Source organism: Paramormyrops kingsleyae, chromosome 12, assembly GCF_048594095.1.
Source record: "Paramormyrops kingsleyae isolate MSU_618 chromosome 12, PKINGS_0.4, whole genome shotgun sequence".
Taxonomy (NCBI): domain Eukaryota; kingdom Metazoa; phylum Chordata; class Actinopteri; order Osteoglossiformes; family Mormyridae; genus Paramormyrops; species Paramormyrops kingsleyae.
In genome coordinates, this window is record NC_132808.1 from 21,474,026 (window position 1) to 21,490,047 (window position 16,022).

Below are 16,022 nucleotides of genomic sequence, written 5' to 3' on the forward strand. Positions count from 1 at the left end.
AGAAAAAATAGACCCTTTTGAAATCCATACAAGTCAATACTCAGCTCATTAATAATAAGCGTTTATTTTGCTCTGCACAAACGGCACGTATTTCCTGCCTCACATGCAAAATCCAATCCAATTCTTTTATAAATTTCATCACATTTTGAATGGACATTTCTACCGTAATTTACACCAGTCTTAGCTTTGGGATCGTAAATGAGGGCCATTTTTGTTCATTGTCGCCTGGGATTAAACACCATAGCTATTCAGTCGCATTGTGTGCCTCAGATTTAGTCCATTTTAAGGCATGAATGCGCTGATTTTCTGTGTCATAACTGTCTCCAGAATGACACCTCCCTTGCCCCCCCCCCCAAAAAAAAAACGTATGACGAAGCTCAACCCGCATCGACGATTAAATAATATGCTACCCCTACCCCTACCCACAGTCAATGTGCTGTTGCTTCTACCAGCGTGACAACTGTCTTCTGCAGCAATATACTGTAACAGAATACACTATTTAGCGAGCGAGCGAGCGGCGTAATCTAACATGAATTTTAACCAGGGATGATTGACAGGCGCTTCGTCCGTACGGCGAAAAGAGAAAGTCTGAACAAGATGTTTACAAGACCAATTGGCAGGCGCGTCTTGATAGAAGGCGGATCTATTTGAACTTTAAACTAGGTTGCGCCCAGCGCTGGGAGACAGAGAAATTGATACAGTGTAGCAGTAAATCAGTGAGAGACCTTACAGTGTAGAAATTTGTTACACTGTTGCAAGTATTTTTGGCGACTGAAGGAAGCGAGTGAGATCACAGCGGTTTCCCATTTGGGAAAGACTAGAGTTGTTGAGCAAGGACCACCGCGGATCGTTTCCAATCACAGTTTAAATTTAATTGACATATATCACGCTGGAAATGTCCGAAAACAAGCCGAATGATGATCCGAAGTTGTCAACGACGGACAGGGTCGTGAAATGTAAGTATATCTGTACATTGATCGCCGGTTCAAGGGATGTAATCGCGTTTTGCTTTAAGACGGTAACATTTTAGGGCCAGCAGTGCTTGTGTCTGCGAGAGAGTATAGTCGATGGTCATTTCGAACTGTGTGGTATACCGAAAATGAGAAGCGTTTGCACGGGGAGAAAGGCTGTTAGCTAGTCGTATTAGCGTAAAGTAGGAAGTAGAGGTAATTATCTCCAGAGTTTGTAATGCGTCCGATCGAAAGCGCTTTGCAGTTCCCCCCCATATTTCCTACAGCTGTTGGATATTTGGCCATCTGTATCACACCCTTGTTTATATAATTCTGGAAATGTGCTTGCATTATCCGCGATCTGCCAGTTCCTGCTTCCCCTGCCCTAACAGTGTGTTATTTGCTGTATTGCTGCTCGGTCCGCCAGCAGAGAGACTGCTGCTGCTGCTTGCACAGTCAGGCAGAAACGTCACGCCGTTTCCGTATTTCTCACTTTATGTTTTATTACCGTTTTTTTTAAGAAAAAAAACAAAAAAAAGACGATGTATGCTGTTGCGACAGATTTGCTTTGCTACAACAACCGCCCCCCCTCCCCCGAAAAAGAAAACAAAAATTGCACACGACAATATATTGGGGAAAAATACGTCGTTGGATCCAGGTCAATTACTTCACTCTCCACTGAATTGTAATAGAGATACTGCTTGCGAGGACGGCGAATTGCAGATAGTTAAAAGAGGAGACTGGTATACTTGAAATCGTATTTTTGTGCAAATGCATCCGCCGAATCGACGTGCCCTGATTACAGTTTAGCTACGCGAGTCAGTAAATTATTAGCGGTGCACCGTATGCGATGAGCCCGAAACGGATTGCATTCATACCCGGGATAACTCTCTCTCGCAGCCCCTTGCCTTCCCGTCTCCATATACATATAATATATATATATATTCTGTCTTCTACAGATTATTCCACCTTTTTTTTTTGTCATTGTGGGTGTCTGTCGGTTTATGGAGATCGTTCTTTTATAATATGTAAGTGGTTTACTCCAGTTGCATTTGCGGTGTCATCCTTATGCATAGATTCATTTATGCTGTAAATCCGTTACTATGTTTATCTATCGGCGCCTTGCAAATGTAATGGGGGGGAAAACGATCCCGGCGTCGCATTAACTGAGCCGATAAGAGGCACGCATGCTGAGAACACTTTTAACTGGGGGGGGGGGTGTATGTGTATTAAATATTTCAGAAGAACAAGCAGGGCGTATTAGGGGTGAGGGGTGACTGGTCACGCGCTTCCTCATGCCGTGCCCTGTTTCAGATTAATATGAGTGAAAGGCAATAATGCAGTCTGACTGCTGCCTCATAATTTCCCCATACAAAGGTCAGAGGACACCTTTCACTTAGGTTTCTACATACCATGTAAAAAATTAACGGGTATACTTTGAAATGTTTATTGCATTTAAATGAGCGTTTTAACATCCCTAGATATCTCCATGCACTTATTATGCAGCTGGGAAAAAGACTTTTGCTAATTAGTTTTTCCGTTTTGCGTCGTTAGTAGTTCCACTTTAGGATGAGTTTTTATTGCTGTTTTGGCTCTGCAGTTATCAACAGGTATATAAATCTCCATGAAAATGTGGGGCAGGGGGCGTATGTTATTTCTGTTTTCAAAAACGATTGTTGATTCCTCCTTAAATTCTGTGGGCGAACTTTTTTTTTTTTTTTTTTTTAAAGTCTTGTGCTTTAAAATGTCTTGGGCTCGTGTTTAGCCCGTGAAGGACCGGCCGTCGTGGGGGGGGGGGGGGTCCATGTTTCGGCTGTATGTGATGTCATCGCTGCTCGCGGCTGGTGTCTCCGCCCTGTCCCGTGCGGTCCATCACGTACCGTGCAGCCTCAGAGCCGGGGGTCCCCGGGCCCCTCCCGTTAGAGCTCCGCTGTACCCCTGAGACTTCTCTTCTATGCAGTTTTAAATTCTGATGCTTGCTGGGGAAAGCAGTATCGGGTCACTTTGGGGTGGGGTGGGGTGGGGTGGGGGGCAGGGCAGGTTGGGTATAAGAATAAGGTATGCCTTATTCTTCAGTGTGGTTTATACTCCTCCTTAATGAAAAATGCAGGCCAGATAGGATGACACTGTACATTTTTATCTTTTTTAAATTAACATTTTTTTGCGACAGTGTCTGCAGCTCACAGACACACACTTTGCACATTTAATCGTCCCCCCCCCCCACTATTTTTAGTGCTAAGCTCGTGTATGTGGCTGCTAACAGACACCCACCTGTGCATATTAATTTAAGGTGCAATACCTGTGATGCACATGCAAGACCCCCCCCCATAGTACTCTGTGACTTCCCTCGCAGTAATGCTTCTTTTGGGAAGCTGTTAAGGTCCCCTCCACCCCCCCGAGTGCATATATCTCCAGTATAACGCAGCAGCTTTGACACTGCAAAACCTGCGACGGTGCCATTTCCCAAATGGAAGCCAGCAGCGTGGTGGCTGCCGCACGCGTGACGCAGCAGGTCTGACGCGATGCCACACAGGAGTGCCGCCCATGCGAATCGTCACGCACGCAGACGCCACTCTCCGTGACGGGCGCTCGCCAAAAGTCACGGGGCTGCGATTCGGAGGGTCCCCACCTGACGCGTGGCATTCTGCAAAACTGCTGATTCTGTAACGGCGCATTTTTTTCAAGTTCTGGCTGCGCGGCTGCCGCCAACCGCTGCGCTAACAAGTCGCAGAGCCATCACTGGGTGACACCTTTTTTTTTTTTTCTTTTTTCTACCGCCCTTGCATCTGTATCGCTGTAGCGGGTTGTTTTAGGTTATTGAATACAAAAAACAACATGCCTTGAAATATCCAGATGCTGACCTGCCTTTTGTAAATCAGAAGAAGCAAAACGATTGGCTCACTGCACAATTTCTCAGGCAGCCTATCAGATTGTGCGATTGTTTTCTTTTTCCATTATTTTTTTTTGTGTGTTGTCATTGGACGGCTCCTGTCTGAGGTGTTTTATCAAGTGACACAAATGGCACCTGATATCTGACCTTTTGAAGAGGGACTGACTCTGGTTACTGACGCTCGCAGCTCTGCCCGGGCGACGGCCACCGGCAGTGTTGGCTGTGCTGCACCTTTACGGGGAATCCGCCAGAAGCTTCCAGAAGGTGCAGGCATGCTGCAGCTTGCCTGTGCTTAAACCCCCCCCGCCCCCCCTGCCAAATCTGTTAGTGCTCCTCAGTTATGACTTCTGTTTATCTGGAAGTCTCCCATAAGCAAATAAGCTCACGTCACCGGCAGGTACGGTGCAGCTCTGCCACACTCTGGACTCCATCTGCCACCCACCTGACTCTCAGCCCACCCACCTGATTGGATGATGGCCTTGTAACCAGGTGGGTGTTGGTTTGCGTGGCATGACGGCGCAGGGCAGGGAAAGGCACGGAGCCCCCCCGACACCTTCGAAAGCGAGGCCGCGTGGGACTCGCCAGAAGTGGCGCGCCGTTTGTTGCGTCGCAATGAGGAAGCGTTGCGCGTGGCCTGCAAACGTGCAGCGGCCGGACGTTACAGAAACAGACCGACGTTGGAGTTTCCTCCTCTGGGAGGCGGGGTGAAAACGACCCCCGTGGGAAGACCTACCAGTGGTGGCACCCCAGAGGACACCCCCTGCTGGACATATTCATTTCCTCCTTGCAGGAATGTGCTTTCCTTATCCAAAAGCTACTTTTAGCTGTTAAGCTTGCAGCACTCTCTCTCTCTCTCTCCACCATCCCCGTCCCTTTCTGTCTCCCTTTCTCTTTCTCTCCTCCATCGGCGTTGAGGTGGGAAACCCTTTATGGAACTCTAGAAGTCGCCCCTCCCTGGGGGGTAATCTGATCCACGGATGTTGTGCGCTGGCGTCCTGAAAGGGGACCTCGCTATCCGGATGTGGCCTGGCTCTTTGCTTCTCTCCTGTGGCCCCATGCAGGGGTGCAGCTAGAGATTTTGGACCCCATGAAACCATATAATATTGGGCCCCAATTCAGAGCAATCCACTTATGTTCCAAATTTTTTAGAGTCCCTTTCACTCGGGGGGGGGGGGGGGGGGCTTGTAGTCGTCCTAACTTTCACCCCCTTTGTAGTGCCCCTGGCTCTGATGTATTCTGGGTCTCGTCATCCGGGCCCAATGCCACACTTGCAGACTCTCGCTCCTTCCCGGATCATGTCTCGTATTCCGCCTCAGATAGAGGACCCGACATTAAAGCAGAACCACGCAAAGATGAGTCACAGCTGGTACCGCGGTGCCACGTTCCGGCGGTTATGTGCAAATGGCTCTCCCCCCGTTTTCCCTCTAATAAGAACTCTTTTGGGCTGTCTTGGTACATTCCACACCAACCTGCTTGGCGTCCGGGCCTCCGCACGCGCTCAGTGCTGCACCTGGAGCAGAACGAGGAATAAAGATCTGCTGCTGCTCTGCGCCAGGCGCTGCCACCGGCGGATCGCGTGTGCTCTCCCCGTGGTTTTCGGCACCCGGCTCCGTTGGCGTCCAGCTGTCGATTCCGGCCTTAAATGGACACCGAGTTTGGGGAAGCTCACCGCCGAGTGCGAAACGTCTTGCCCTGTAGATGTTTAAAATCAGCAGTCAAATTGTAGTTTCTGTACTGACATCGGCATTTGGGCATGAAGTAGACATGTAGGCCTGTTGATGTGCCATTGGGCAAGAAGGCGGCGACATCATTGAATACTCCGCTTGGTAAACGAGGCAAACTGCAGCCTGGAGGGAAATTTGTAAGCTTCAGGTAATAATATCTGCTAAACAAATCTGTAGTAATGATACTAACCAGTAATAATGCTGGTAGTAATAAAGATGATGGTAATGAGGAGTCGAGCAATGGTCATCAATGTCCGAGACATTGTGCAGCCAGCTTTCTAATGGTGAAAAGCTAGGGTAAATAGTATTATGTATAATAGTACTCCTAATACAGCTATTACTCATATAATAGTACTAATGAGCTATTTAGGTATAAGGTTATTTGTAAGAGTCAACACTATGGGATGTAATGGGTTCTGGTGAATATATTATTATGTTATATTAATGAAGGAATCTAGCAGCCCGGAATACTGAAGTCTCTTTGCTGTTTGCTTGTGTAAAATGTTGCTCCCCTTCCTGTAATTTCAGTGGCCGTAATAGAAATAAGCTCCAGTCCTGAGGATTAGTAACGCCTTATTTGACGTCCTGGGCGGGGAGGTCTGCTGTTTTATTTTATTTTATTTTATTCTATTATCTCTGTTAGCAGGTCTCCCTGGAAAAACAGGCCGCAGATTACAAAAAAGGAAGAAATTATATCGTCTCGGGATAAATCGTGGCGGAGTGGGGCTTAGACAAGTAGTGTTTACTTTTTAATTTGGCCGTGTTTAATGGCTTGTGTGATCTGGCATTGTCCGTGTTTGGTATTGGTAGCTGTTGTCGGTCCCCGTTGTATGTGGCCTGCCATTCAGCGAGCCTTTATGGGGTCGTTTCGAACACTCACTAGCCGGCATGGCAAGTAAACATACCCAGGAACGTAAACATGAACAAGGACAGGGAGGCTCGCTAAATAAATAATTACGAGAGTTCCTGACAGATAGCAGGCTGTATTCTTTACTTTGAACAGGATACTGACACTGTTTGTCCTGCATGTAATCATCTTGATAACTGCTATTCACTTTCTTTACTATCCTTGAGTGTTGGCTTAATCCATCTTTTAATCCGCTTTCTTTCGAGCTTCGGAGACTTGAGGTGCGCTACGCACAAACATGGCCGTTCTGTTTATTGCAGATCGAGGAATGTGTTCTGTTGGATATTTCGGGTCACCCTGCTTGGTTCCAGTTCGGTGTCAGACACCTGCTTTCTGCTCATTAAGTGAAACAATCTGGCATCTTCGCCGATTTTTCGTTGTTTTGTTTCGGGTACTTGTCTCCGATCGGTTTGTGTGGCGCAGACGCTTCCGTATAGTTGAAGGTGCTGGTGTGCCGAAGTGTCCCGCGTCGGTCCATTTGGGTTCTGCAGCCTGAGTGGAGGAGAGATTTTGTGGTGTGTACACTGACATCGGCTCTCCACATGACACCCGAGATTGGGGATTATATTCTGGTGGGGGTCTTAAGTAGCCTGACTGCCTTGGCATAGCCACCGTCTCTCTGCCCCCTCCTGACCCGTCCCCTGCTGGATCCACCCTTCTCCCTTTCATTCTGACCCGCTTTTGTTGTTTTTGCATGTGGGCAGATCCCGTTTAGTGTTGACTCTGGGACCGTGGGCTGAGATGCGTAAAAGCTTGGAGTGGGAGTGGTGTTTATATAGCTTTAGCGTGCAAGGGGAGTGTGGAGTTGGGCGGGGCACTCGTAGCCTGTACAATCCCTGCTCCGCCGTTCCGGCCGTGGTGCCTTCCGACAGCAAGATCCCTGGTCCGGTTCTGTTTGGGTAGACCTTTTGGCGGTTCTTTGGCAGTATCAGCACGTTTGTTCTGTGACGAGCTCTGAAGCCTGCGGGGAGGGACAGGAAACTGCCCACGGTTTAGATTTAATCCGGTGTTAGCCTTTGCTTCAGCCGGGCACAGTGGAGGCTGCCTGTCACGTTAGAAAGGGGAGTTTGGCGCTTTGCATTGTGGGATACCACGGGAGCCACAATGTGTTTGGCTGCATTCTCTCCCCATGCCATTCCACTGTGTTCTGTTGCGGCTGTCCCCCCGCCCCAAAGACTCGCCTGATATATATGTGCTCTTTGCTCTCTCACGTTCCGTCCGAAGCTTCTTCGATTCATCGGCACCCGGCCCAGTGACTCTTTCCCTTCTTTTCTTTGTGCCTCTGTTGTTGTCCGCGTCTTCTGAGGTGCCCGCCTGGCACAGACTCCCGGCCCCCCAGACCACGGCGGCCCCCTGGCGCTGCTGCAGTTTCTGCTGTCTTTTGCGCCTCCGTGTGTTCATTTATTGCATGCATTTTTAATGCATTGCCATGCATTATTCACGGGTGGGTTTAAAAACCGGCCTCTTGCAGTGACTGTTGGATGGACTCTTAGTGGGGGGGGGGAGGGGTTGATGGACTAACTGGTGAGTGTTGCCTTCAGGGGCTTTATTTAACAGAGGGACAGCACTGGGAAAATGTGCAGCCAGTTTTCACCAACTGTTTTCTGTTATTGTTTCATTTTATTATTATTTTTTTTTTCCCTTTTTCCTCCAAGTATTAAAATCTGTGGTCAGCAGAAGACCCAGTAGGCAAAAATGTTGGTCGGTCTCATACCATGACCTCATACGAGTGCGATCCCTGGGGTGCCGGGGTCATTCCCGCACCCCGTCAATCAGCAGGCGTCGGACGATTTACCCATCGAAGGTGTAACGTGATCTCCGCGGTTAGGCAACTTGAGGCGGCCCAAAGCAGCCAGACACCCTCTCCTTCTGCGTACGTGTGTGTGTGTGTGTGTGTGTGTGTGTGTGTGTGTGTGTGTGTGTGTGTGTGTGTGTGTGTTTTTTTTCCCGGCCATTTGAAGGGTTTTGCAAACGTAAACACACGCCAAGCTTGTATTTTGCCAACTGCTGTTTTTACCCATAATTCTCGGCGACGGTGTTTTTACAAAGGGCCTGGTGTTTGTTTAACGGCTCAGGTATTAGAAAGGGGCATTGTCTCCCCGTCACCGTGCTTTTGTACACGTGAGTTCATAAGAGACACAGACACAGATAAAACCGCTTTTTGACGTGCCTTCTTTTTCTGAGAAGTTGTCAGTGCTTTTTTTTTTCTATATAATAAATATTGTAGATAAAATAATAAATAAGGAGAAGTGGTTCCTGTAGGCTGCTGAAGGAAGCCTGCAACAAAAGATTGCAGATTTTAAGTTTTCGGAAATGCGTAGCAGGCTGTGTTGCAAAGCCCGCTGCCATATTTAATCACGCTGGTTCACAAATGCAGACTCTGCGCTGAGATGGGTTTAGCGCAGGGGAAGGTGCCGGAATGGCTTCGGTTCCAGCACTAAGAAGCAGATTTTCCTGTGATTTTGATCAAATGTAGATTGATCAGTGCTTCTCAACCCGGTTCTTGGGGACTACCACATTTTTGCTCCCACTGCACCTGATAGTCCACATTTTTGCTCCCACTGCACCTGATAGTCCACATTTTTGCTCCCTATCTGGGGGTCCCTAAGAACCGGGCTGAGAAACACAGATCTGTCTACTTCATTAATCCCAAAGGAAATTGCAGGTTTACAATACGGCAACACATTTAGACGGTGAATAAGCCCTTAATAGACAGTAACAGACAGTACCAATAAATAATAAATGACGATAAATAGTATAAGTGCAAAGAATGTGTTTAAGTATAGCACGCCATTCCGTAGTATATAAATAGAAATAAATAGCGTTGTCCCGTGAACAGTTGAATGTTCTGTGATTAAATGTGTGTGATTGTGCAGAGCACCTCTCAAGCATCAAGGACTGATAAACTAACTTGCTCTCTGCTGTATGCGTTAGAGAGACTGGGAAACACTGAAGCGGCATGCGGGCTTTTAAAATGGCCCTTTGCTGTTGTGCTTGGCTGTGAAGTTGTTTATCTGCCATGTGACTCTGGTGTCCCACGACGCCCTCAGCGAGCCCGGAGCGTGTTCCCCGCCCACATGCCCCGCCCACACGCCAACCGTGGCAGCCGAGCGGGCCCGTGTTATTTGAGGTTACCGGCGACAGACGCTGTAAGACGCGGCCCCCGGCCACCCTCACCGAATGTCGCCCTTCTGGATGGGTTCTTTGTGCGAGGTTCACGCGGGGCATAGGGATTGGGGTTCGATGGGGCTTTGCGGGAGATTCTGGTGTGACTCAGCATCTTCAGCAAAACTGGGCCGGCTCCAATGCTGGCCGCTTCCTACACACACTCACACACACACACACACACACTCACATACTCACACACACACACTCACACACTCACTATCACATACACATAAGGAGGGCATCTTGCCTAAAGCGGCAGGATCTCTCGGGTGGTAGTGCAAGGACACTGCAGGGACTGTCGTACAGGGGGGGGGCTGTTTCTCTTCCCCCACCGTTCCCTTCACCTCCCATGTCCCCCCAAAACTGACCACGTGGCTGAACCCTTCCCCCACCTTTTATTTTATCGGCCCCGATCTACCGCGGACCCCACCCCCAGCTGAGGGTAACAGCCCCACGTGTGGCGCCCTACTCGCATGAACAAGCCCCGTCAGGTGATCATTGGCTTTGATCCCGGTTTTCTCTCTCGGCAGTAACCAGCATGGACACACGTTGCGTTCCATTTCAGCGTTTTTTTGCCGTAAAAGTGTTCGCTTCTAACATCGCCTTTTGAAGGCCCTTTCTGGAACTGTCCTCCCCCTCCTGCTTCTTGGGGCCTGAGATGGACACATCATTCTGACAGGGTGAAGCATTCATCTCTGGCATCATGGATCTGCTCACCCTGGAGTGTCGCTGTGGGTCTTTCATGGTGAAATTCTCCATTAGGCGTCTAACAAAATGCCTGTCCGGATCCCCTACCTACCTTTTCCCGCATAAACTCATTTATTGATGGATGTTGTTTCCTTTTGTAGTGCGCAGGGCTTTCCTCCTGAAGATGGCATGAACATAGTCGATACCATAATGTGTAGCTTCCCCTGGTTTTGGGAACTGTTAGGGAAATGTATTTATGAGATCTCATTTAAAGTAAATAATTCATAAATAGTGTAATTGTTTCAGTGCGAGGGGCACATTTGCATTAATGACCGTGTTGATGTCAAGCTCTCCAGAGCTCTTACGGCTACGGTGAACCGTTGCCGGTCATTTGTTATTGATCAGTCTCTCCGTCGGCGTTCATGGCCTCTGAATGCTTGAGAATGTCATAATTGACTTTGCACGGATCCATAATTTGAACCGTCAAGCCGTTTGAGTATCTGCCTAAGTTCCCCGCACTGATTGAGACTTTTTTTTTTTCTTCATGTCTGTTGACTTTAGTCCCTGCAAAATTGAATCCCGTCGCCACCTGTCACTTTCCGAATGGATTTTTGCATAATTTGCTTGAAGATTTTCACCCCGTTCTGCTGTCGTGTCTTAAGTGCACAGTCTTATGCAACGCAAGTGAGTCTGGGACTTGCGCTGGTGCGTGTGTGACTGCGCGTGTGCAGTTCCGTGTATTTGGGTGGAGTGTTCCTTTTACTAACAGTCTAAAATGACGACATTCAGGCACCAGCATAGATTTTTCTTCCATATTTGCTTTCATCCAATGAGTCCGTACATGTTGTTAAATTGAAATCTATCATTCGGCATCGTCCTGTAGCTCGCCAGAAGCTCTGCCGTGAAAGTGTGCGGAAGAAGAGATGCGAGGGAGGGAGTGAGGGAGGGAGGGAGAGATGGAAAGGAGGATTGAACAGAGGAGTGCTGTCAGATCTCCTTGGGTGAGGGAAGCGAGGATGCCCCCGCCCACCCCCGGCCTACGGTGAGACGCTTGGCCCCCTCCAAAAAAACGTGTCCACTCGCTGTGTGCTTTTTCTGGCTCTGTGGAGACGTGTGAAGCTGCCTGCAGAGACGCAAGCAGCTTGTTCGTTAGGGGAATGTGCTGAGCTTTCGAGGATCGCTTCCCCCCCCCCCCCCAGCCCGCCACAGGGCCCTCCTGCCCGGCGCCAGTGGTCTCTTCCGGTGTCTCCGGCACGTTAGCCCGTTTAGTGGTGCCGCTGGGACCCCAGCTGTATTCCCTGCCGTACCTCCTCCCTTCCTTGCCGCCCATGAGAAAGCGGCAAGGGGCCGAGTGAGAGCACGTACACCGGCGTCCCCCAGGGTGACGGGAACCTCGGAGACGAGCGCCGCTGTCATCCTCGCCGTGAACAGGTGCCGAGAGTGTCACTCATACACCCCTGCAGAGAACCCCCCCCCCCCTGCTGTTTATCTCAGCGTGTCAAACGGTGGGGGTAGTTAACGCACAAGTCACTCTGGCCGGTAACTGAACACCTGAGCCTTTGCTGATTGTTCCTGTGATGTGTGAAGACCTCCACTGTGCGTGCATAGGTATGTTTGTGCGTATGTACGTGCGTATCTTTGTGAGCGTAATTTTTCCAGAATATCGGCTCGGAACATTGTGGGGATGTCCTCACGGAATACACTTGCTTGACTAAGTAAAAAGTAGCAATACATGTTAAAATATTTTTGTTTATTTTCCATTAATTTCTTTGGTAATAATCAATTATCTTGTTGATGAAGTCCCCAAACTGTGCAGATTGAGCATGTTCCCATCAGCGTGACATTTTCAGATGGTGGGCAGTGGTGGCTTAATGGTTAGGGAAGCGCACTTGAAAGATTGCAGGTTCGAATCCCTGACCAGCAAGGCACCACTGAGGTACCCTGAGCAAGGTACCGCCCCCAAGCACTGCTCCCCGGGCGCTGAATTAGCTGCCCCTTGCTATGTCACGACGTCACATATGGGTTAAATGCAGAGGGCACAATACGTTGTTGTGCACTGTGTGCTGTGGTGTGTCAACAATGACCACTGATCACTAAATTCTTCTAAACCGTCGCAGGACTGGACCCCGTGAGCATAAATGGAAGGTGCCAAAATCGGTGGCTTGGGCCCCCCCGTCAGCCGCACCGGGGATCCCAGTGCAAAGAACCTCTGCAAATCGCCAGACTTAGAATTCTGCTCCTCTCTTGGTGCTGGAATAACATCACAGGAAGCGTGTGGTAATGAGATTTGCCTGTAGAAACCCCTGGGAGACCGGCTTCAAAAGTGCTTATTTAATAATTCTACACATAGGCACGCTTTAATTAAATCCAGCCATGGCATTATTCTCTCAATAAGTAATTCACTCTTAATTACCAATTACTCTATATCCAAGTCAAATACATTCACACATTTAAAGAGTTTCATTCATTATGAATTAAGCATTTTTTATTTTTTTTTTAAATTAGTTTTTACATGTGTGTTCCAGGAAAATGATCTTTATGAAGATGCCAGTGTTTAACAGTAGCTTGCCAGGTGATCTGTGTGCCAGTGTATTGTCTCTGTAGTTTTAATGTTGGTTGTGTGATATCCTGATTGTGGCTGAAATGATGACTGGTCACGGAAGTGAAAGCCCTGGATGTGGCTTCAACAAGGAGATGGTCTCTCACCATTTCCATGGCGAAAGACCGGAGTGTCGCAGAGGCGAACGTGGATCCCGCTTCACCGTCGATGTCTAAACGAGTTATCACTGTTCACAACTTGTGTGTCTGCGGTAAATCTGATCCCTCCCTGCGTAACATCGGTAACCCTCTACTGCTACTTTGGTATCACTAAAAGTCTTTTTTTTTATTATTATTATTATTAAATATCCCAGTATTTTCGAAATGCATTTCCCTAATTTATATGCCATGAACAAATCGACAGCTTCATTTATGTTAATGACTGTGTCTGTCAGGAAGCTCTCAGCTGGCTCTGGTGTGGGGTATGTACAGGTGGCTCGAGCTGCTTCCTCGCGGTGACCCCCAGTTCAAGTGGGAGACAGTTTTATCCAGAATGTGCGAAAACTCCACTACTTTCCCCTGGAGAGTCGTGCGCCGTCAAAGTTTTTCTTCATGCTTTATGTTAAAATTAGAGCAAAACTCTGCCCTTTGCGTATTCCGTGGTGTTCATCTGTCTGTTTACTAATTAAGCCAGCCAGCCTAATTGTAGTACAATAACAAGGAAAAGAGACTTAATAGCCTGCAAGTAAATGGACATAAGAGGCTGACATCTGACCGTAACATTGTCCTGCAGCAAAGAATTCTGGGTCACGGGCATCGCGTTCTTTCCAGCGCGTTTGACATTTGCACCACTGAAGCAGTCCAGGAAAATGCATTAGCTGCGTAACAAAGGCTGAGTTTAAGGCGAGCCCAGAGGTCCTAATTGCATGCTGGGGATTGCGTTTCAGAACAACATCAAGTGAGAAAAAAAAAATAATAAATCCTGTTGGCCAAATCCCCTTGATATTTTTACCTCACATCTACTCCAGTGGCTAAAAGGGAGAATTTTAAAGCTCAGCTTTTGCCTGTTTCTGTCAGTAATGACAAGCCAGATGTGTGTAGAGGGGTACAGATGAATTTGTGTCCTAGTACCACCGCCCCAGAGAATCATATTCCCTTGCGCCGAAGAGATCAAACCCGGCAAAGTGGCTCGGGAATGCTCTTCAGTCTGTGTCCGTGGTTCCAGTAATTCCTGGGGGGGGGGGGGGGGGGTGCACAATAACAAATATATAGGAGGGTCCCCCATCTGCCATTTGTGGGAGGGGCCATACTGGTTTGAACAACCTTGCCTCAGCTGACGGCTGGACTCTTCAACCCCCCCACCTGCCACGACCCCGTTAAATCAGGAGTGGCTGCCGTGTCCTTTTCCGGGGCGACCTGCTGACTGACTAAGGAGGTGACACCACCAGCCTGAGCCGGTGTTTCCTCCAGTACACCACCCCAGGATCATTAATCAACAGGGTGGCGGGGCTAGACGACGGCAGCTCTTAGCAACCAGGGTCAACAGCCCCCAAACCTGGGAGCGGGCCTTGGAGCCGTGCCCTCCTGCGGCTCTCTGCCACCTGACCATATACAGACGGACCCCCTCCTTGGACCTGCCCTCCATTGGTGCTCGACTCCGTTGGCCCACGCACTTTCTCTCTCCTCCACTTCATTTGTTTGTTGTCGTGGCTTGCTGTAGCTTCTCTGAATAACCCCCCACCCCCCCCCCCAAGCGTGGGTGTCTCTGAGAGTGTAGGCGCTCCTCTCGGGGCCCACTGCCGTGTGGCCCAACAAAGAGCTTCCGGCTCCCTGGCTCACATTCAGCTTGGATATCCACAAGAGGATTCTGCTTGCCAACCTCCCTCTGCCGCCCCGTGCCCTCCAGACCCCCATGTGAAGGTGCGTGCCGGGGGTTTGACATGGCATTTTTGTCCTGTCCGGCCTTGCAGTGGTGCCCCTGGGGATTTTCGCGTCTGGCCTTTGATCGCCCGCAGGAGCAGAAACGGTCGTCCGCTCGATCCAAGGGCGAACCCTTACCCAACAAATTGGGGACTCTGCTCCGGAATCCTCTTCATCAGCCATTGCGCACCTCGGCCACCCTGCCAGTCATATGAAGCGAGCGTGACATGACAGGAGGGTGGCCCATCTATTTTGGTGCGACCTAACTAGACATGAGTCCAAGTAGACCTTCGAGCAAGGTGCCGTCTCGAGTTACAGGGCGCCTTCTATTTATATGGCTTTAAAGCGAGCCGAGTAATTAGGTGCGACGAGTAATTAGGTGCGATGATTTGCTCGGTAGCCGTGGAGTTAAATTGTTACATAATGGTCGGGGGAACCCTCTGGGTATGTCGATAACCCCGAAACACGACGGAGGGCTTGTCGTTAACCCTGGAAACAAAGGGTCCTGACGGCGCTTGCTGAGTCGGGGATCTTTCGGGGTCTGCCCCGGCTCCCTGTCTCGTCTGGCTAAAGATGGTGCGTGTTTCCCGCCAGCGGGGCCCGCGGCTCGGTGCTGCTCCACGGAGCAGAGCACTGGCCTACTTTCGGGGACGCGGGAGGAGGGCAAGGAGAGAGGGGCGGGGGCTTGTTTGGATGGGAGATTTGACCGAGTGCCTGCTTCATTCCTGTGTTCGGCCACCTGTCTCCCCTCCCGCCCACCCAACGACGTTCGTTCCAGGAATGGCAGTGCCGAACGCGAGCCCTCCCTTCCTCCACCAAGCAGCCCCTCCCACCTTCCGGCCCAGTCCGATCCGCTAGCGCGAAGAATGCCATCTCCTGTTGACACAGGCTTTGCCAGAAAACACAGTGATTAGGGGGGGGCTTTGTCTAATTAATCCTTTCCACCTCGATGAAAGGGGACAGATTGCCAGGGTGCAGGGGAGGCTTTGCAGCCTAGCCGCAGTGTACTGCAGCCTAGCGTAGCCGCAGCATTACTGCAGCATAGTCATAAGATTGCTGCAGTGAAGCCATAACATTGGTATAGCCTAGCATAACCACAGCTTTGCCATATCATATCTATAGCATAGCATAACTATAGACTATCCATAGCACCTACACCTTAGTCATGGGCTTGGATTTACCTGTGACATTATGCCAGCTTAATAAATTGCACTGCGAACACAAACTTATGGCAGATC

The 16,022-nt window shown here is 49.4% G+C and overlaps 1 protein-coding gene across 4 annotated transcripts in view; it reads left to right on the forward strand.

The window, feature by feature from the left end:
• Nucleotides 1-457: 457 nt before the first annotated feature.
• LOC111848699 (protein phosphatase 3 catalytic subunit alpha) overlaps nt 458-16,022 on the forward strand; it is an 81,145-nt gene continuing 65,580 nt past the window's right edge. The window contains exon 1 of one of the 4 annotated variants that reach the window (XM_023820899.2): nt 458-956. In XM_023820899.2, coding sequence (XP_023676667.1) covers nt 896-956 — 61 coding nt within the window. In that variant the 5' untranslated portion in view covers nt 458-895. The remainder of the gene's footprint in view (nt 957-16,022) is intronic. The other 3 variants (XM_023820901.2, XM_023820902.2, XM_023820903.2) reach the window with 3 other exon arrangements.